At 40.8% G+C, this 22391-nt stretch overlaps 3 protein-coding genes across 7 annotated transcripts in view; 2 read left to right on the top strand and 1 right to left on the bottom strand.

Moving 5' to 3' along the window:
• apoltp (apolipoprotein lipid transfer particle homolog) overlaps positions 1-882 on the bottom strand; it is a 56316-nt gene extending 55434 nt beyond the window's left edge. For 3 of the 5 annotated variants that reach the window (XR_015088438.1, XR_015088439.1, XM_086043540.1), the window contains exon 1: positions 24-882. Coding sequence is in view for 3 of the 5 variants with exons in the window: in XM_086043540.1 (XP_085899666.1) it covers positions 24-78 (55 nt within the window). In the remaining 2 variants the exon portion in view is untranslated. The remainder of the gene's footprint in view (positions 1-23) is intronic. The other 2 variants (XM_086043538.1, XM_086043537.1) reach the window with 2 other exon arrangements.
• A 417-nt stretch (positions 883-1299) lies between these two features.
• On the top strand, positions 1300-7729 carry LOC147140740 (E3 SUMO-protein ligase ZBED1-like). The gene is made up of 3 exons (XM_086044080.1): positions 1300-2275; positions 2364-2602; positions 4666-7729. The coding sequence occupies exons 1-3, from the start codon at positions 1354-1356 to the stop codon at positions 5470-5472; spliced, it is 1968 nt and encodes a 655-aa protein (XP_085900206.1). The 5' UTR covers positions 1300-1353; the 3' UTR covers positions 5473-7729.
• Positions 7730-9462: 1733 nt separating this feature from the next.
• On the top strand, positions 9463-21887 carry LOC147140739 (Krueppel-like factor 9). The gene is made up of 2 exons (XM_086043608.1): positions 9463-10279; positions 16773-21887. Exons 1-2 carry the CDS (start codon positions 9763-9765, stop codon positions 17012-17014), a joined length of 759 nt encoding a protein of 252 aa, XP_085899734.1. The 5' UTR covers positions 9463-9762; the 3' UTR covers positions 17015-21887.
• Positions 21888-22391: the final 504 nt, after the last annotated feature.

Here is a 22391-nt window from a genome sequence, read left to right as displayed (position 1 = left end):
AATACACAGAAAATGAAACTCACCACATAGGAGACATATAAATACAACATGCAGACAGTAAAACCAGGGCATAGCCATTGCAGCCCCAAGTCACGGCAGGTCCTTCTGCCTCAGAGGCTCCACATGAAAGTGAGATGAAAACGAAGCACTGTTCCCAACCACTGAAAGACCACACTTGTATGAGGGTCTCCACAGTGACCCCCACTGCTCACAGCAACCAATCAGGAAATACCTTCCAAGCTGGAGCTACAAACACACTCTGGACCAATCATTTCACACAACACTGGCACCTAAAAGTAGCTGAACATATGGTACTTTTGTCAGTGGACAGTAGAGGAAAAGTGCAATATACAGAGATGCCTTGAGATATAAGTGACCCCAGGTATGAGGTTTGAGTCGTTGTTTGGAAGATTTTTTTATTTTACTTGTGAGCAAAAAATTGAGATAGGGCATGCACTGTCCTATGGTGCCAGTGAACCCAACTCAGCTCACTTCTTCACAACAAGTAGCAGTTTGGCAGAGTGAATAAATAGTCAAAAAAAAAAAGACTTCAAGTTATTTGATAAATACAACAACGAGATAAATACATATTTTGTAGTAAAACAACCACATAACTTTGCCTTTGAGTCTGCTAGCTTAATGCAAAGACAGAATGGGAAATGCCATAGATGGGCTAATGAATAGCATCCTTGTGGAAGCATTAGAACACTTTAAACACCAATGGTGCAGCAAGACACAATATTATAACAATATTCGCAGGAATATATTTCTTTGTCTAATACTCTGCAAAAAACAACTAATATTACTGCACTTACAGCAGTCGAATAAAACCCATCTTCGTTTGTTTGCATGAGTGCCTTATACTGCCGCCCGGTGGCTGTCTTGCATACTGAAGGAGTTACAATAGTCATAATGCACAAACTTTACATTCTATTTTAATATGGCGTTATTATTATTGATTACTAGATGTTTTTATAAAGTGCAATATTACAGAGTGGTATTTTCCTCATCATAAAACACCTTACACTTTGTTTTTTTGTTTTTTTGCGGGGGGGGGCTCGAATGAATTGTTGGCATTTCCGTTCCATTTCAATAAGGAAGGATGCGAGTGTTTTAAGTTACGGGCATAGTCACGGAACGACTTATATTTAAACATCACTATATATTGTAGAGCGTAAAATATTACGCTTTACTATATCGTTATTTTTTCAGTGTCTACACTCACGTATGTACAATCATCAATGAAAGTATTTATTATTTGAATGAATAATGTAATTGCCGCAACGCTACCGCTTTACGGCTGCCTTTTTTGCGTCACTCGCAAATACTCACTTCCGGCATTGTTAGAGAGGCATGGATACAAACAACATGGCAGTCGCTGGGAGTTTAGCAATGTTTGAAGTCAAAAGAGAGCCCAAGGAGGAGTTGGAGGATCTGGAAGAGTTGGTGCCGAAGAGAGGAAGTCGTAGTTCCATGGTTTGGCTTTGGTTTGGATTTAAAGCATCAGACATCGAGCAGAAAACGGTCATCTGCAAAACATGCCGCCGTCAAATCGCTACCAGCGACTCGAACACGTCAAATCTCTTCTACCACTTAAAAACGCGACATGAAGAACTGTACATCGAGAGTGTGAGGTTGCGAGAAAGCATAAACGGCACATCACAACCACAGAGTAACGGAACGAAAAAAACAGACCTAAAGGGACGAAAAGATTCGTTGACCAAATGTATCACGTATGACGAGCAGTCTCGCAGGCACCGCGAAATTACAGATGCAATCTGTGATTTCATCATATCTGAAGACACGGCCTCGGCATATACTGTCGAAAAGAAGGGCTTCCGGGCATTGATCAAAACACTCGACCCCAGATACAACATGCCAGATCGGAAATACTTCAGTGACGTCCAGCTGCCACGCATGTATGAAGAATGCCGTGCAAAGGTGACTGAAGAACTTAAAAACGTGGAATATTACGCACTGACAACTAATCTGTGGACGTGCGGAGTCACACAGCCGTATATGAGTCTAACAGTGCATTTTATCAACAATGGTTGGATCCTCAGTAGCCGATGCTTACAAACGATCTACTTCCCTGAAGACCACACAGAGGTGATGATGGCCACCGTCCTCAGAGAAGTACTTGAATCCTGGGAGCTGCGTGAGGATATGCTCATCTGTGTGACCACCGATAGTGCAACTAATTGCAATAGTGCACTGCATTTGAACGAGTGGAACAGGTTACAGTGCTTTGGGCACCGTTTGCAGCTGGCAATAGGTGAGTGGAGCATTATCTTAATGGTACTTATCCTGTCCAAACATGTTAAACAAATAGAAAGTTACCCCTTCCCCTATCTGTGTAACAGAGAACAGCCTGAAAACACCATCTTTTCAAACCCAAGTGGATGTGAAACGTGCAGTTGACGTATGCAAGCAGGTGACGAGCACCATCTCCAATTCATTCAAGAGAAGACGTGACCTGGCCAAGGCTCAAGTGGACCTGGACCTGCCCATTCACCAGCTCAAGTGTGAGAGCCCCACAAGATGGGGTTCCAGACAACAGATGATCAGCAGGTTCATCGAGCAGGAGAAAGCTGTTAAACAAGTACGTTTGTGTACAAGCGAATTATGCATAATTTTCTGTGGAACACTTAGGTTGCCTCTGTGTATTTGCTTTATTTGAGCATAGCAACGGGGAATATTTTATTAATTACAAATTTAAATAAAGCTGTGGAAAAAAGCAGCAATAAAATACGGAATTTGGCACAGTTTAGTTTATGCTCAACAGGAGGAGGGGGGAGTAAAAAATATATATCTTGTCCTGGTTACTGGGAAAATGGTAAATGGACCTTCACTTTTATAGAGCTGTTCTACCTTCAAACTACGCAAAATATAATAAGTTACTAATATACTCTATTTTATAAATGTGTTGAAATATTGGGCCCATATACACATGTACAATACTTCGATTATAAATATAATATGTCCCTGGGGTCCAGCCAAACCCCCTTCCGTCTATCCATCCATTATCGATACCGCTTATCCTCACAAGGGTCGCGGGCGTGCTGAAGCCTCTCCCAGCAGTCTTCGGGCAGTAGGCGGGGGACACCCTGAATTGGTTGCCAGCCAATCGCAGGGCACGCAGAGACAAACAAACATCCGCACTCACAATCACACCTAGGGGCAATTTAGAGAGTCCAATCAACTTACCATGCATGTTTTTGGAATGTGGGAGGAAACCGAAGTACCCGGAGAAAACCCACGCAGGCACGGGGAGAACATGCAAACTCCACACAGGGAGGCCAGAGCCGGGATCGAACCCACGACCTCTGAACTGTGAGGCGGACGTGCTGACCAGTCGGCCACCGTGCCGCCCCTCTTCCGTCCAAATCTGGTCAATTTCCTATTTTTCCCCACAAATCAATATTACTATTGGTCAGTCCTCACATGGGGATGTTTTTTTGTTTTATTTTTTTTTTTTTTGGGGGGGGGGGGGGGAATTGGAGGTGAGATTTTCTCGCCCCACAGTGACAATATGTTTGCACGTATGTCCGTCAGACACCAGTGAAACATATGAACATATTGTCACTGTCGAGTGGGATGTATGTCCAAATATTTTCATATTTTTCCCCAACTTGATACTGATGGTGAGTCACCATTATATTTACAAAACAGTGAAACACAATTTAATTATGAGTAATAATAATAGTAAGTAATGATTGAGTTTTTTTTTTATTATTATTAGTTTGTCTATTGAATCAATGAATCCGAATTTAAAACAAAAAAAACAATTGTAATCTCCGTCCCTTTATTCAAAAACAGGACATTATTTTGAAGTTTATAGTGCAGGCAATGCACAAGCACAAATTAATTATGATACACGTACTGGTTTGGCCCATAACATGTCAGAAAATTGACAAAAAAATATTGATCACTGTTTTCCAAATTAAAATCAAATGTTTGCAAATGCTTTACGTTGATTCGACGCAACGATAATCAGTTAGCTTTCACTCAGGACTACAGAAATCTAAGAATAGATACTGTTGAGGGGCTGAAATTCTGGAGATTTGGGCCATTTTAAATTAAACAAGGTCTCTAAATAATTACTTGATCATCAAAATAATGATTGATATTGATTAACTTGATAATCGATTAGTTGTTAATCATTGTACCTCTACTATTAAACCTCTTTGACACCAAAACTGTCTCAGAAGTGTCGTTTAACTCTGTTTCTTCCTCACGTCACAGGGGCCTTTGAGGCATTATGTCACCTCAAGATTCAAAGTCTGTATGTTTTTGAGATGACAAGTCCACTTCTTCACAGAAAGCACCGCCTATTCACCTTTTTCATAGAAATGATAAAGAACCACCAGTTATTTGTGGAGTTTCTTAATTGCAATGCTTTATGTTACAAGCTATATTTAAGTCAACTTGTGTGGCAAGACTGAGAAAAAGACGCAATTGGACATTAAAATGTTTAAGAAAAGTATGGGTGAACAATAATTGGTTAAAAGGAAATACATTTGTAATACAATGTATTACAATTGCAAGACTTTATAGTATTATTTAGTACCAGTACTCTGTACTGGTGGTACTCAAGAGTAATCAGTGTCCAAAAAATGCGGCATTTGTGCATCCCTATGAATAACATTTGAATCCATTTCCCAGGTCCTCCATGAAGACAGTAAAGTGCGGCATCTGATCCCAAGCAGGCAAGACATGAAAATTCTGGAATCCATGAACAAGGCATTGAGCCCTCTCATGGAATTTACAGATGCCTTTCCTGGGGAGGAGTATGTTAGTGTTTCGTATGTTAAACCGGTACTACACCTCTTCAAGCAGCAAATTCTCAAGTCTCAGGATGATGACTCCCCACTCACTAGAACCATTAAAGAGAGAATCCTCAACTACCTCCACGACAAATATGCCGACAACGCCACTGAAACGCTCCTTGACATGGCGACACTCCTGGATCCTCGATTTAAAACGGCCTACATTAAGGAAGAGAGAATCGACCTCATGAAGACGAGAGCTGCTGCAGAAATAGAGCTGCTGGTGGTTGGCGGAGAAAAAGCAGCACCAGCAGTCTCCATTCCAGCACCATCCACGGATGAATCGGAGCTCCCGACAGCCAAGAAAGCCAAGAAGAGTTTGTCCAGCTACTTCAAGAAAGCGGCAGCACCCAATAGCCAAGGCACGTCAAAGCCAAGCAGAGCATCCATTGAGCTGGAGCTCACCATGTACCTGCAGACAGCTGACCTGGATCCTGAGGAAGATCCTCACATATGGTGGAGGCAGCACGAGGTCAACTTTCCATTAGTGGCAAAGCTTGCCAAGAAATACCTGTGCATCCCAGCGACTAGTTTTCCATCTGAGCAGATCTTCGGTGCTCGTGGGAACACTGGGACATGGAAGAGATCGTGTCTCAAGCCTGAAAGAGTTGACCAGCTTGTCTTCCTATCTGTAAACCTTTGAAATACGTGAAACCAAAAAAGCAACGAGTTATTTTAAGAGGTTTTATGTTAGACTTTAAAAAAAAAAAGACAGTCGCCTCCAAAAGGATTGGAAAGGCGAGGTCGATTCCTTTGATTTTGTTGTATACTGAAGACATTTGGGTTTCAGACCAAAAGATGAATATGAGACCAAAATTCAGAATTCCAGCTTTATGTTAATGGCATTTACATCGAGATCAGAGTGCCTTTTGTTTGAACCCAACCACTTACCATGCACTTACCGAAAGTTGTCTTTGTCTAAAAGCAAACCATTTTGAAATTGAGAGAATTGGAAAAATCAATCAGAGCTTTTGCACACACATTGGGCATAGCCAATATAACAATCTGGAATGTCCTGAAAAAGAAAGCAACTACTGGTGTGCTGAGCAACAGACATCGGACAGGTCGGCCAAAAGTAACAACGGCAGTTGATGACAGACCATTGTGAGAACTGTGAAGAAACACCCAAAGACAACAGTCAGTGACATCACTGCCACAATCCTCAGGACTGGGTTTTGCAAAGAATTACAGACATGAGCCACAAAAGTTCTGGAACAAAGTTTTATGGACTGATGAGAAAGAAATCTGCTGTTGGTCCAAAACGCACAAGCTCATCTGTGAAGCATGGTGAGAGTCATATCATGGCTTGGGATTCTGGAAACGGCTCACAAGTCTTGATGTCACTCATGATGGTAGCAGCAGAATGAATTCTGAAGTCTACAAAACCATTTTGTCGGGCAATTTACCTATGTCCAAACTAGGGCTGTCAAAGTTAAAGACTTAACTATGGAGATTAATTTAAATTTTATAATGCATTAAAAAAAATTAACTCAGTTAACTCAATTTTATTTACTTCCTTGGCAGCTGACCTCTGCTCACTTTGCACCCAAATTTAAGACTACGGTAGTCATTCTCGCAAAGACGAACTTTTATGTAGTTTTACTTTAAAAGTGACTGGACAGCTCATTGGAGAAATCCACAATAATGTGCGCACTTTACAAAGCCAAGTTCAAATACCATATTAGTTGTACGTCTTTGGTGTATCATTCAACATTTGTATTTTACAGGTAGAGAATTGTATTCAATGATCAAAGAAAGCTATTAAAGAACAGTCTTTGAATCAAAATATATATATATTTTTTCCACATTAATTCCAAGATTTTACTCTAGAAAATATCTGTTTCAAACTTCGTAAAACATTGTTGTTGGAAAGTACGATTAATCGTGATCAATTGTGGACATTTTTGCAATTAGTTGGTTTTAAAAATTAATCGCTTGACAGCACTAATTCAAACTAAAATTCAAACTAATCGAGAGAAGCTTCATCATGCAACATGACCCAAAACACGCTGCTAACACAACAACGGACTTCATTGGGGGGCAAAAATGGAAGGTCTCAGAATGGCCAAGTCAATCACTGGACCCAAAAGAGCATTCATTTCACCTCCTAAAGAAAAGACTGAAGGGAGAAACCTCCAGAAACAAACAAACTGAAAGAGGCTGCTGTAAAGGCCTGGAAAAGCATTTCAAATGAAGACTGCAACAGTCTGGTTAAGTCAACACATCTCAGGTTTGACGGAGTTACTGAAAAGTAACAGTTATGCCACCAAATATTTCATGTTATTCACGTTAATTTAATCATGTCTGTGCCAATACTTTGACTACTTGAAAAGCGGGTGGCTTCAATCAAAACGCGCTCGGTCCTGAGCTGTTTAACACATCGCCATGTAACTGCTAGGAAATAAAAGCTGGGCTCTTGAAGGTTTTTCTCATCTTTTGATCTGAAATCCCAATGATTTGATTTGAAAGGAATAGACCTCACTGTTCCAATGCTTTTGGAGGGGACTGTACATTCTTTTCACTCTATTGCATTCCTTGAAAAGTGGTTGTACCAGCAGATATTTAGAATGATGTTTGTTTTATTAAATTTTCACCTCTTATTCATGTTATTGTGTTTTCTATATAAGACATGTTTTGTGACTAAATGGAGAAAAGATCAGTTGAAGAAAGTTGACATTTATGAAGTCATTTTGAAAAATCCTATAATGGGATATTTATTGCTATCTGGATATAAAATGTCCTATAACGGGAGATACATTTTTGTCCATTTGCACAGTACTTGCACTTTTTTTTTTCAATTTTATTATTATACATGTTTGATTGTTAGTATCGTCTTGTACTGCGCAGAACCACAGCTATTTTGTTTAAATGTTTTGAACAAAAATCTTTAAATACCTTAAGTCGTTGTCATGGTCCTTATTTCACAATGTTACAGTTAACCCAGTATGTTAAAATCAGAAGTAGGTTGTAATAAGTACCCACATTTACTCCATTACATTTATATTCATTTTTGGGATAACCTACACTTGTCATAGTAGCTTAAATGCAGCATATGTGTTACATTTCCCTGAGCATTTTGTAAAGAAGGGACACCAGTTTTACTCCGTTGCATTGAATTATATTCCACTTGCTACTTTATCTCATCTGCAGGTGTTACTATTGCTTGCACGAAACTTGTCACATGACTCAATTCTGCCAACACAACTACCAGTGATGTTTGGCACAGAACATCTATTGCACGTTATGCGCAGTCATCTGTGACCGCCTAATGCCAGCATTTCACCCTACATCAACAACTCCATTTGGAACTTTGGAAGTTTACAAGAGGCTGTCGTAGTTTGGAAGATGTTAATGCTCAATGGACTAAAACCAGCAGTAAAACAACAGCACGTTCTCTCTTTGTTGCTATAGATTTATTTTGTGCATTAAAAAGGAACATGAAGGAAAAACAATCAGCACTAAAGATAAAGGTGAAAGTTGTCTGAACTATAATTGTTTTAGAGTAACCTGATGACGTTCACTAGTCAAAATCCAATTTTCCTAGGTTAAAAAAATATATATTCTGAAGTGAGATTGGGTAAAATTTGATTGTGCCCATTCCTATACTGTACAGTATATTTTTTCTATTCAACTCAACTGAAAAAAAAATAAAAAGGGAAGTCAAACTCAATAACTGAGAGAATATGGTTGCAGAAGTGTGTACACCCTCTTAGAACTGGAATTGCGGCTGTGTTTAGAATGAACCAATAAGGTTCAATTTGATGCTCAACGGGAAGCAGCAGAGACCTGCCATCATTTAAAGTGCCTATGATTAACCTCAACTAAAGTTCTGATGTTCTAGTAGGCTTTTATTTTTTTTTTTTTTAATTATATCTCTAGATCGCTCTTTTTTACGTATCAGAAAAGCCCAGTTTTTGAACAGGGTTGTATGACTTTTAATATCCACCCTAAGTTAGGAAGAGGGAAGCCATTTGGCGATTCAGTACATTTCAGAGTTTGTACTGATTTGAATCAGTACTTCTTTTACCAGTTTAATTTACACGAATATCTGTACTTCTACGTAAGTGCAGGGTTTGAGTCACTTTGTTTTTACAAAGACTCAGCCTATCATCAGTTCAATGCAATTTGGTACTGACGCATAAGAAAATAGAGCCATCTAGTGGCTCAGTTTCGGATTTGAAAAATGCAAACAGCGGACCATGTACATTTTTAACTCAAAAAAAAAGTCACAATCAACCAACACGCCTTTCATCCACCACTTAACACTCCTCCCACCATCCTTTAACCCGAAGCTCGAGCTTGCCAGCCTTCCACGATGCACCCGCCAGGCCGCTACGGGTCCACGCCCGTGCTGCGACGTCAGGCAGTCTGTCGTTAAAGATGCATTCAGTATCAGGAGGAAAAATCGGGTCTCGCAACACCGATTTAAAGAACTCTAATCGTGGACAACCCTCGGATCTACTTGTGGGCTGTGTTCGATATCAAAAGCATGTTTAGATTTAAAATTACTCGAAATTTAGAACATTGCGCACGCAAAATGACGTGAACGTCTTATTTTTGTTCAAATTCACACACACGCAGAGGGTAGTGGTTTTTTTAAACGATGGGCCGTGAACATACCCGCGGTCCGGATCAGGGGGCGTAGGTTTACCACCGGCTCACTCAGACACAATGAACCGTCCGTCGGTGGGGTACACGCATGTTGGCTCGGCGGAACTGGCACCATTTTAACCCACTTTTAGCCCCCATTGTACACTTCTTTGATGTACTTGACTATTACGGGACCGCGGGATCTCTTTATGGGGTTTACTAGTGCGACTACGTCGAGTTTGATGACAACGAGGTCGGGAGTCGACTACAGTAGTTAACCCCTCCTGCCTGCTGGACCCCCACCTCATTAATTTTTGCTACTTTTTGGATCCCAAGACGAACTATGTCGGTCACCGCGTCCTCTGACTACTTCGCCGCCGAGTGTTTGGTTTCTATTTCGAGTGGTCCCGTTTTGCACAGACCCACCCCGGTGGCCCTCGCCGCCAGCCAGCCGAGCACCACGGCGGGCCTGCTCCCCGGGGAGCACGACGGCTCGAGCGAGGACCGCGAAGTGCGGGAGACCCTGAGGTTGGAGGGGGCCAACATGATGACCGTGGCCGGTATCCTCACCGACCTCCACGGCAAGTTCCGGCCCATGTCGGCCTACTCTGAGAGCAGCAACTCGTCGTGCGGCGGGGAGAGCGGTTACACCACGTTGTCGGACCCCACCACCCCTACCATGACCCCCACCGCTACCCCGGTGCCCGGACAGCAACCGCCGAGGGGGGGAGCGGGAGGAGGAGGCGGAGGCGTGGGGCCACCTCGTTCCCCCGTGAAGAGGCACCACTGCACTTTTGACGGATGCGACAGAGTTTATGGGAAATCATCCCACTTGAAGGCACACATCCGGACCCACACAGGTATGGAAACAACAGTGAGTAAGGTCACATGCTCTAGCGCATGGTTGACGCCTTTAGCTCGATTTTTTCATTTTTCCCTAAGTCCCGTGAAGGCAACATCGTAAACACGAAATATATAGCGTTTTTTTCCTTACAGTAATGTGCTTCCTTCCGCTTTGTGAGAACTTTACGTATCTAAGTGGCAGTTTTTTAATCGAATGTAGCCCTCAACCTGTTGTCGAACAAAAGCCACAGGAGGGGGATAGAGGGAAAAAAAGCTACCCCCTTAGCGACGCCGACAAAGAAGTAAACTAACAAAAGAACTGGGCTGGACGTTAAAACCGGTGACGAACCTCTTCCCCGACTCGATTTGCATATGAATCGTAACGTAAGGCGAAACCTTGGCGTTTTCGTTTCCAAACACTGTCTCTCCTTTTGATGGCAGCACACTACACTCAGTTATTAAAATACCCCCCCCCACCCCCCAACACACACACGCACACAGTGAGCATCGTTTATGTGAATTTTAAAAAGTCCGACAACAATGAACGTCGCAACAGTCATGCGACGTTTAAAGTATCGGGAAATAGAACACGCATTACAACCTCAGGTTCAATCGATTTAATGAGCAAATATGTTCTAATAAATTGAACACACTTGTAAATCAAATGTAATCCTCTTCCTCCGCGTGGGCTAAATATTACCCCCCAATCCGCCAATCGCAAATTTAATGCGACGTTGAATGTGCTCCGGAAATATATTTACGTTACAAGTCCTTGTGAAGTCGTTGTAATAAACGTAACCGGCCCAAAGTGTTGAAGGGACACAATCCTCCTTACCGTGACCTAAAATTAAAATGTGGTCCTTTTTTTCCCCCTTTGCATTAAACGTTGGGGGACGTGTTTTTTTCGGGGTCGTTGAGCAGGCGCAAAGGGATTAAGGACCGGAAATGGCTCAAAGAAAACTGCGATGTACACGCCCACAAAGTGGTCTGCAACAACAACGTGGTGTGGCTTTGTAATCTTGAAAATGGCTCGCGCATCTACTCTCTTATCCAACTCGTCTCATGGAGGCCTGTGGCAGATTAAGGCTAGCAGTAGTTTAGAAAAAACTAAGATGTAGGATCCGAATCCTTGCTCGTCAGTGCTTTTTCTCATGTATTTAACTGTGCAACATGCCTCAAATCAGTTATCTACAACTACAGTAATACAGACACAATTACATGGGAATAATCCACATTGTGACACACAATTGTTGCTAAAATTCGTTAGCTATGCAATAAAAGATTGCATACCTACATATGGGTGTGACCATAAAACGACTTTACCGTACTAAATCTATTACGCCTTCCTACTTTATCTTTGGGCAATTTTGAAGGTCTGCTATAATTGTGACATAACTGACATTCCTGCATGCATGCAACATTTCTACATTGTAATGACTAAATATTTTTACATTTGTTTTGTTTTTTTATTTTTGCCGTTGAGTTCATTTCTATCAAAAGCACGTTGAGTTTGACATTAAAAAAATAAATGCAATGTATTGTACATATTCCCAGGGGATAGGCACTGAGACCTGGTCCAAATAGCGAAAATCTGTGTGTAATTGATGCCCACCCCTAAAGTTTTGAAATTACCAATAAATGCCACAAGATGGAGGCAAAGCACCATCCCTTTGTCAGAGAAGCTCCTCCCCTCACTTCAACATTGTAGTTTAAAGTGACACTTGGGTGATCTTACATTGGCACTTATATAATAGGTTTGCATGTAAAAATGACATTAGTACTAAAATGCCCACCTCAAAAGGTATTTTTTGGTGATTAGGTTTACGACAAATTTCCCTGCCCCAAAAAGGGGCGTGGCTTGTTATGTTTTCGGTCTCAGCGGTCTACATCACGCGAGGAAGGCATGCTTGGTAATATTGCTCGCTTTGTCAGTTCTATTGTCTAAAACGGTGACCGATCGCCACCAAAATTCTAATGCACATTACCACTCTTGTCCACTTCAACCTGTGAAAGTATAAAAGTGTTCCGCACAATAGTTTGTATTTATTCACATAAAACGTGATCTCATCATGATCACCTCCACAAAATCAAAAATACTGTGGCGATTGCTCCTCCACTTTCACAAGCTGAAGCGGACAAGAGCATGAATGCGCACACGAACCCCGACTGGTTATATTTACAATTAGCGACGCTATACTCGTGTCTCAGGAGGGAGAGAGACGGCTACTTGCAGCAGCAGCAGGCAGATTGGAGCCCCTCGCTTCCCTCCCCGGCTAAAGGAAGGATAATGGGACGGCTAATAGCAACAACTAGCTTCAGGTCGTTAAAACGAAAGGCATTAGCACAACAACATTAGCTCCTTTCCCAGCGTGTGGAGGTGAAGATGAGCCTGTGTCTTCATGTCGCCTCGCAAGCCGTCGCGTGCAATGTCCCTGCTTGCTTGCAGCCGCCACCTTCTGCCCAAGTGAAGCGGTGTGAGATTGACGAAAGCCCTCATAGAACAGTGAACAAAAAGTTCCAGCGAGGCTGACTGCACAGTGGCAGCATTGGAACGTGCCATTTCGGCTGTTACCTTCCAAATTGGATGGCGCGCTGTAAGTCGAAAAACTGGGTCCATTCCTCATCCAAATAAATGTGTATGTCTACTCATTCCCACTTCAGTCTCTGTAAATATCCTGTAAATATCCTGGCTGGTGTTTAATGCCTCGCCCGTCCTAACTGTGATCAGCAAAGAAGCAGTTTTTGTTTTTTTTTTTAAAGCAAAGAAGCAGTGTGCGCTCGTCCCAGCCTAAATCTATGTAGCTCTGCTGACTTCCACATTTCCTCATTCTCATATAAATCAGCCACGGAGAGGTTAATCCTATTGATATGTTGAAGTGGGCAGAGTAGAGATGTCCACATACATTTTGATGCCAATTGCTCGCCGTTTTTGGACGTTATAAGCAATAAAAATACAATCATTTCCAATGGAGAGTTTGGAATCGGTTCCTCGCGTGACTCCGGCCGCACAAGGATAGAACGGTGCTCATTATCAAGGGGCGTTATTCATGGAGTTACTTATTTCTTAATTTCTCCAAAATGAATGGATAAAATGGCAACTATTTTCATTTTCCTGATCAAAAAATATATAAAATGAACTCATGAGTGAAAACATGGCCATCCCAGCCCCACCGTCTCTTTAAGGTGGTAGCTCACTTGTTGGCGGAGGCTTGCAAGTGTTTGCGCATGTAGCAAAAGGTTGGTTTTTTTTGTCAGGGTTCATTCACGGTTGCAAAGACGTTTGCCAGACATTTACAGCGGGCACGGAAAAGTATTCAGACCCTTTGAAATTTTCCACTTTGTCATCACAGCCATTTGCCAAAATCAAATGTTCATTTTATTTCTGATTAATGTACACTCAGCACTCCAAAAAACTGAAATGAAGAAATGTTTGCATATTTATGAAAAAAGAAAAACTTAAATGTCATATGGTCATAAGTATTCAGACCCTGACACATTTTATTGAGTAGAAGCACCCTTTTGAGCTAGTACAGCCATGAGTCTTGGGAATGATGCAACAAGTTTTTCACACCTGGATTTGGGGGTCCTCTGCCATTCTTCCTTGCAGATCCTCTCCAGTTTTGTCAGGTTGGATGGTGAACGGTGATGGACAGCCATTTTCAGGTCTCTCCAGAGATGCTCAGTCGGGTTTAGGTCAGGGCTCTGGCTGGGCCAGTCAAGAACAGAGTTGTTCTGATGCCGCCCGCTCCTTTATTTTTGCTGTGTGCTACGGGTCATTGTCCTGTTGAAACGCGAACCTTCGGCCCAGTCTGAGGTCCTGAGCACTCTGGAAGAGGTTTTCCTCCAAGATATCTCTGTACTTGGCCACATTCATCTTTCCTTCAATTCCAACCAGTCGTCCTGTCCCTGCAGCTGAAACGCCCCCCCCCCCAACATGATACTCCCACCACCATGTTTCACTGTAGGCATTGTATTGGGCAGGTGATGAGTAGTGCCTGGTTTTCTTCACACATGCAGCTTAGAATGAACACCAAAAGGTTCAATCTTGGTCTCATCAGACCACAGAATGCAGTGGTAGTTTGATCTTTGGATTCTTTACCGCGCTCACCAAGGCTCTTCTCCCACGATTGCTCAGTTTGGCTGGATGGTCAGGTCGAGTAAGTCAAGTTGTAGTCGTCTCAAACTTCTTCGATTTAAAGATTATGGAGGCCACTGTGCTCTTAGGAACCTTGAGTGCTGCAGAAATTCTTTTATAACCTTGGCCAGATATGTGCCTTACTGCCTTGACACAATATATGACTCTGATCACCTTGGACAGCTCCTTTGACCTCATGATTCTAATTTTTCCTGACATGCGCTGTGAGCTGGAAGTTCTTATATAGACAGGTGTGTGCCTTTCCTAATCAAGTCCAATCAGTTTAATTAAACACAGCTGGACTCCGATAAAGGAGCAGAACCATCTCAAGGATGGTCAGAAGAAATGGACAGCATGTGAGTTAAATATGAAGGTCGCTGCACAGGGTCTGAACACTTTTGACCATATGATATAATCACTTTTTCTCCTTTTTCATGAATTTGCAAAAAAAATCTACATTTCTATTTTTTCTGCCAAGATGGTGTTCTGAGTGTACATTAAGGAGAAATGTAATAAACCTTTTTTTGATTTTGGCAAATGGCTGCAATGACACAGAAAGTGAACAATTTTAAGGGTTTATGGGTACTCTCCGTACATATAGTTTATAAACGGTCATAAACAGTTTTTCTTGTTGCCATCAAATTTTTACCATGTTAGAAAAAGATTGCAACAGGAAACGTTTGCGACCATTAACACTGTTTGCAAATGTCTTTGCAACCTTTAACGAACCCTTATGAAAAACCAACATTCGCTATGTGTGTAAACACTTGTAAACCTCTGCCACTTAGTGATATTTAGCACCTGGATCCCACAAGATGGTACCCAGACACTACTTTTATAAATCACTGAGCAAAAAAAAAAAAAAGATAAACAACCATGCCATCTTTAGGTAAGTTAGACCATGGTGCTTGTCAAATGTAAAATGCAGCGGTGCCTTGACTTAATTTGTTCTGCGACCGCACTTCTATCACAGCACTTCTATCTGAAATCTTTCCCCAATGAAATGGATGGAAATCCTGGCACAAAAAAAATCTAGCCAAACCTGATTTTTGATAAGAAAAACAGTATTCTATAGTACTGCACTTTATTAAAAATATCTAGTTGTACAATAATTAAATCAAATGTAAATTAAAAAAAAAAAACAATTAGAGTGTTTATGTACTATATAGTATGTCATGATTTCAATGCCTTTAATTCAATGCGCCTGCTTCTGTTGCGTGTGCCTTGGCCACCAGAGTGCAGTAACATACAGACATACACATAATAGGTTTTAGGTCATTAATAGATATGATGGTATAACTTGAAGAAGACCTTCGCAACTAAGATGTTGTAATACACTCAACAAAAATATAAACGCAACACTTTTGTTTTTGCTCCCATTTTTTTTAATGAGATGAACTCAAAGGTCTAAAACTTTTTCCACATACACAACATCACCATTTATCTTAAATTTTGTTCACAAACCAGACCTTCGAGTTCATCTCATAAAAAATGGGAGCAAAAACAAAAGTGTTGCGTTTATATTTTTGAGTATTTTTTTCCCGCAGTTCTTAAAGAATTACAATTTAGATTACAACTACTGTGACATTGATGCTAGTGCCATTAGCCAGTCTATGGTGGATTGCATTGTGTTAACATTTAGCTAGTGGTCTTTTGTAATTCGAAGTGTTGCATTTAGCTCACAGTAAACGTTAACTGGGAGCGTCATTCAACTGCTTGAAGTCTCTTTTTTTTTTTTTTTTTAAGAAGAATCGTTCACTAGTTTGGAGGGTATTTTTATTTATATATTTTTTATTTATTTATTTATTTTACCCGCTGTCCCAAAATCCTGACTGTAAAGCCGAATGCCCAAGGACTCAACAAGATGCAGAATGGGTAAAAGTTAAACCGGTTAACACCCAGCTGCTAACCTGAGCTCACAACAGCCAACTCAACATTCTCATTCTCTGACTCCCACCTCACTCGCCAAGCGAGGCCCAGCCTTTAGAAGCCACATACACTCAAAGTCACATTTCATCGCTATCCTGTGCAAAACACGCATGTCCATCTTTGTCTTTTTTTTTTTTTTTTTAATTCACATTAATGGGATGGTCATAACGCGGAAACCCCATTAACGTGAAAATGAAAAAAATGGACACATTTGTGTTTTTCACAGGACAGAGACAAGATATGAGAGGATGGTGATCCCCAGTAGCCAACAATAATACCTGCACGCTGCATGCGCATTTAATTGTTTCATAAAGCAAACTAATTTGAAGCAGATTAATCAATGGTATAATCAGTTTATTAATCCTTATTTTGCAGCCATCAACATATGCACACTACCAAGATGTGCTGTAAAGTTAAATTATTGTTGCGGTGCTCCTGTTTTTCAGGCGAGAGGCCGTTCCCTTGCACCTGGCCGGACTGCGAAAAGAAGTTTGCCCGCTCCGACGAGCTGGCCCGCCACACTCGCACACACACGGGAGAGAAACGCTTCCTGTGCCCGTTGTGCGACAAGCGCTTCATGCGCAGCGACCATCTGATCAAGCACGCCCGGCGTCACCCTGACTTCCAGCCCGCCATGTTGGGGCGCAACAAGGGCATGTCCTCTCCCAGCCTGACTGTCCACCATTAGATGGTTCAGGTTACTCGGGGTGGGTTTCGGGCAGGAGCATTGGCGGCCACAAGTGGGGGTTAACCAGCTACAATTTGTTTCATTGGGGAAAAATGTAAGCATTGCTATGTTGCGCTTAAGAGGCGCACATACAAAAATTGACACAGGGCTGGATGTGAGGGGCAAGTAGCATTAGCTACACTTTCCACCTGCAACATAAAAAGGGTTGGGTGTCATTGGCGGGTACTGAAATGGGACCAGTTCCAAATCCCTGAATTCAGATTTTGATGTTCTTTTCGATTCCACTTCATCGATTCCTGGAATTAGTTGGCTCTGTTTCATTTCCTTTTCAAATCGCCACAAAAGAGAAGCGCTGTGTTCAAATACAGCAGAACAGCTAGTTCTTAATTAAAAGGAAGAAAAGTACTGTCAGATGTAAAGCTAAACAATTAATTTGTTATCTAAGATTTTGTATGCCTAATTTGGGACGTAATAGGTCTGCTGGAAGGATCACACCAGCAAATAATGGCATTATATCTTGAGTGTATACTTTTAGTAAAAAAATAAATGCAATTGCAAAACACTTTGTCATTTCAGACAGACGTTCATGGTATGGTAGGATTTACTGAAAATAAATGATTCTTGCTTGCCAAACAAAATTTGGGTTTCTTTTCTTAGGCGGGATCTGATGAGAGTTGGAATCGAAAAAGCAGATTTCAATTGACAAGAACATCAACCCAACCCTAAAGTCATGTCAGACTTTCACTCTCTGCAGGGATTTTTTTCATCTTTTTCTGTCGAAATCTGCACATCACAGCAACACAGCAGCCAAATCTCCTCTGTCATCTCGTGGTTACTTTGTAAATTGTTGCCATACTCTACAGTAGCATTTATTTACTGTGAGTAGCACAATAATATTGTGATGTTAGTTTAGCACAGCAACAACTAGGTCATTTCTATTCTTGGCTCTGCCGATTCCATGTTTTTTGCAAGTTTTAGTGGTGATACATTCCTTTTGTTTTTGTCTTTTAAATTGCATTTAAAGCATCATCAAAGTTATTTCCTTTTCTATAAAATGTAACCAGAGATCAAATATTAATTTGGCCATGAATTGGCTCAAGCTTCACTGTAGAGGAGCTATTTGCACGCCATCCTTTAGCACCCTGGGAACGCTGACACATAATACGCAGTAGTATTATGTCTAATAATGATGCAAATGTATATAAGCTTTAAGCTTTTAATGTAGAAAAAAAAAAGTATAATGCAGCTAGCAGCAGAAGTAATACATGTGATGTAGTCCTTATATTAGGGGTAACAGTATGGGCTTGATAGGAAGGCTTTGCCTGTGTGTGTTGGTGTGTACGCGTGTGTGCTTTTGTTATGTTTATCCTTAGATATATTTTTTTTAATCATTATTTGCTCGTAAGAGACGATTCTTGATGTGCTACTACCTTCAAAGTAAAAGCCTCAAGTCCATAAGTAGTGTGGAACCAGATAGCGGAATACCTTTCAGGAGAACAGGTTTTCCTCACACAGCAGCCTTATACACAAGACTCTTGCCGTGTGGCGTTAATGTGGTACTGCTGAGCTAAATAGATTTGACTGTCTGAGGAAAAAGAACGGGTACAAAATGTGATTCAACTTTTCTGTCCGTAAAAGCGTATGTGTTCGCGTTGTAAGAGACTAGAAAGGAGATAGCGGTGATGTTCAGAGCAAATACCAAATATACTGGAGAAAGGCCTGTTTTCCAAATGTATGTCGGTTGATTTGGGTGACGCTTGAGCCCACTTTCTTCCGATGTGTCCCAAAACCGTAGAAAAGAAAGTCTGGATAGCGACATGCTCAGGCACCATATTGTAACCCAGCTAAAGTGGTTTGGTTTGCAATGTGTAATCCTCCAGATGCTAGATTTTGTTTCATTAATATTTCATTGTCATAATCTTTCAGTTTTTTTTCAGGAAGCAATGCGTCCACATTCCTTGTTCGGGATAAGAGGACCAGCCTAAAGCCACACAACAAAAATAGCCAAAACTCCACTTACAAGAGGCCAAAAGCTCACCAAAGCGACCGTAGGCCTGTACTTTAAACATAGCGGTAATAGAGACACTGGTCAACACCGTCCATAAATCATGTGATGTGGATTTAACCAATGGCAGAGCAGCGCGATTAGTTTAAAGAGTGTCCAGACTTTCTTTTCTTGGGTTTTGTGTTGTCCAGCATCCAGACACGCGCACACTAACACAAGAAAAACACTACCCGCCTGCTGTCGTCTTACGCTTCACAACTCATAACTCCAGTCCAACGGGGCAGTGTAATTACAACAAATCAATAACAACAATGTAATGCAATTATTTCTTTGCATTAGCCGAGTGTAAAAGTTCAGACTCTTATTCTCTTCTGTTTGACCCACTGGAGTGTTAAAATGTCAACTTAGAAAAGCTAAAGACGCTAACAGCAGTGCCAACAATAACGCTAACAAGGCCCTGACAATGTCGCGAATATCCCCAACTTTTTGTGAGTAGCGTAATTTAAACAAGTCCCATGGTAACAGAATGGAACGTGTCGCAGGGCAACTCACTAACTCACTCACTCTTATGCATGACAAAACGAAGCAAACCTCAGTTTTCCCACACTGTTTGTCCGGCATGGACCTACTCCTTTAGCCTCAACACCTCTTCAGGAGACTCTGAAAGCCTTAAACTACGTTTAAAACTACTTTGCACCATGTTTACAGTTTAATCATTATAATACCCTATGTCTTCTTTTTTGGCTCTTTACACATCCTCCTTATGCAATGTGGCACTTTTGTCTTACAGGTGTACAGTTCTTGGCTGAAAAAAAACGTGACAGGGCAGTGTTACTATCCACTATACTATACACTGAAAACTGTAACTTTAAAATATGTTGCTAGGTTAATTGTCAAACTGCCTTTAGTCGTAAGTGCTTTCAAAAGGGTGGCAGTGTTTTGATTTCTCAGACAGACATTTGTTCTCAGTGTTTGAATTTATGCGGCAGATGTCTTTGTTTTTCCCGTTCGACGACCACTAGTGCATCTCTATATACGGGTCACTGTCAACATGAAGTGCCTTTAGTGTCCTCATCAGAATCACTCGCTCATCGTGAAAAAATAGCAGACCAATGAAATTCTGCTGTAAGTGGCCAAACATTTTGCAAGCATACCAGACTAATGAGAATGATTTTATTCATTGTATGTACTTGATTTTGGCATGTGCACTCTGCTCTGCTGACTACAACGTGTAGTAAATGGTTCAATGATACTAAATCTAAAGAAAATTACATGCTCACGTTGAACGTTTTGCACGTCCACCCTGTCATTATGGGGTAACTGGCCCTTTAAGAAACACTCTGATGTTTTCGGTGACATTACAACCAGCATGTTGTCTTTCTTCAATGCAAGCTGAAACAATGAGTAGTTGTCAAGTAAATATTATTTCATCATATGTGTGTAGTTGGATGTTGGCAATCTTAACATGTCCACCCTGTCAGAGTGAATTTAAGTTGTTAAGTGGTGGTCTGCCATGTGCTTATTAAATGCTACCATTATCTCCCCCGCCACCCCCCAAAAAAATCCACCTTGTCATTGTCCACCCAGTCGGCAAGCTCACATATTTTTCTGTTTGCATGTATATTGTTGGCTTGTGGTTCATTTAAAAAAAAAAAAAAGTGTAGGACCTTGATCATTAAGCATTTCTAACCATTTAACAACATAATACAACAAATGAGAAGTTGAATGAAAAAGCTCAATTTTTTTGTGATAAAATGGGGACGTCTCAAAGGTACTTTATGCTGATATTAACTCGTACCGTCTCACTGTTCATGCCAATGACAACTGCATTCATTGGAGTAAGTGTTTTCAAATGTGTTATGCTTTTTTGTCTTCACACCTGTTGATCCGCTTTTGGTTACTGCTGGCAGTGACTTTGGACGCATGGACAGTTTTTCACATGGATACACAAAACTACCTGTTTTCCCGCTTCCCAGTGGATGTACAGCTGTCAATTTCCTCTTTCTCACACATACACAAGTGTCCTCAACAAAGACTCTCCAAGTTTTAAAGCTATCATATTGCAATAAGAACATACCTCACAGTTTTTCCTCTTTTTTTTTTTCTCTGCAAAATCCATCCAACATGTCTCTGTCACCGCAAGATCCTGTTGCAACATCACAGTTCTCCCACAATTCTCATCAGACCTTTGTTGCTGACGTAGCGTTAATGACACAGCTGCATGAATTTTGCTCTAAAGCAGAGTTATTGAAATGGAAAGCAAAAAAATAATAATAATAATAATGCTGGTAGTCTGTCACTTCACTGCAGATATTAATTGTGAAAGAGCTCAGTCCAAATTGTTCATATCACTGAGTGTGCTTCGTTAGACGCGTTACACAGTTTGGATTTCCTTTTATGTGCTGCCTCTCTGAGGAATTACAAAAAAAGATCATTTCTCTTTCCACCACACTAATTGAGATGCACATTGTACAGGAAATGCTTTTTTTAATTGATGCCTTTTTTTTTTTTTACATTGCAATTTTTTAATTGAAAAATCCTCTTATGAAAAGGTTTTAGTTATGGATAATAGGAGGAACTGTGGAACGAAATAATTGCTGCAACAAGCTGTTTTGATATTTATATTCTCAGGTTTGTTAAATTTTACAGCATCAGGCTTTCTAGATTTCCTGTGCGATACAAGCATGTTTTATTTCTTTTTAGCTGATTAATTTATTTTGAAACGTATCATTTGTGTGGTTTGATTCCTTTCATAACTACTTTTGTGACATGGAACTGCTAATATTAAAAAAGGGTTCCATTATTTGCTTGACGTAAAATGCTTTTCTTTCCTTCTTTTGTTTTTTCCAATAAAAAGCCCTAAGTTTATTCAAGTGTTTGTCCATTTTTTTGTGTAATATGTGATGAATCTATAATTTGACACACCAACCATGCAGAAGCCTGCCAAATTTAAGCAATTAAAAAAAAATCCTACATAAAATGAGGCTTCAAAATCTCCACCCTCACATGCGAAGGGTGTGTCTGCTGAATGTGTGAAACCACACCCTGCTGAAAAATTGAGGCTACTGTACTGAATTCTCTTAAATCGTTTAACTCTTATGCCTCCACATTCCGACATGTTTCAGCTGCGTAAATGTGTCTTCTTAAAGCCTTCTGTGGCTTGTTGTGAGCATTCCACATCACCAACTAGCTCCCAAGCTAACAGGCATCCAAATAAGAATAACTAGTAACTTGCTCGAATCAACACGATTTTGTTTAACCGGAATATTGCATGAGAGACCAAGAATTTATACCAATGAGTATTGCTTTCTGCTTTGTATGTGTTGTGTGTGTCAAAAGAGCAGTAAGTTGTTTGAAGGTTTATAATTTTGT

This window comes from Filicampus tigris, chromosome 10 (genome assembly GCF_054856515.1).
Source record: "Filicampus tigris isolate MCC_2025a chromosome 10, RoL_Ftig_1.0, whole genome shotgun sequence".
Classification (NCBI taxonomy): Eukaryota; Metazoa; Chordata; class Actinopteri; order Syngnathiformes; family Syngnathidae; genus Filicampus; species Filicampus tigris.
This window is presented reverse-complemented; position numbering and strand designations above follow the sequence as displayed.

Excerpts from the sequence above, each read along its gene's own strand:
- LOC147140740 (XM_086044080.1), top strand. The coding sequence starts at position 1,354 with ATGGATACAAACAACATGGCAGTCGCTGGGAGTTTAGCAATGTTTGAA. Across the intron at positions 2,276-2,363 it reads CCGTTTGCAGCTGGCAATAG|AGAACAGCCTGAAAACACCA; the intron begins GTGAGTGGAGCA and ends TCTGTGTAACAG. Across the intron at positions 2,603-4,665 it reads AGGAGAAAGCTGTTAAACAA|GTCCTCCATGAAGACAGTAA; the intron begins GTACGTTTGTGT and ends TCCATTTCCCAG.
- LOC147140739 (XM_086043608.1), top strand. The coding sequence starts at position 9,763 with ATGTCGGTCACCGCGTCCTCTGACTACTTCGCCGCCGAGTGTTTGGTT. Across the intron at positions 10,280-16,772 it reads ACACATCCGGACCCACACAG|GCGAGAGGCCGTTCCCTTGC; the intron begins GTATGGAAACAA and ends CCTGTTTTTCAG.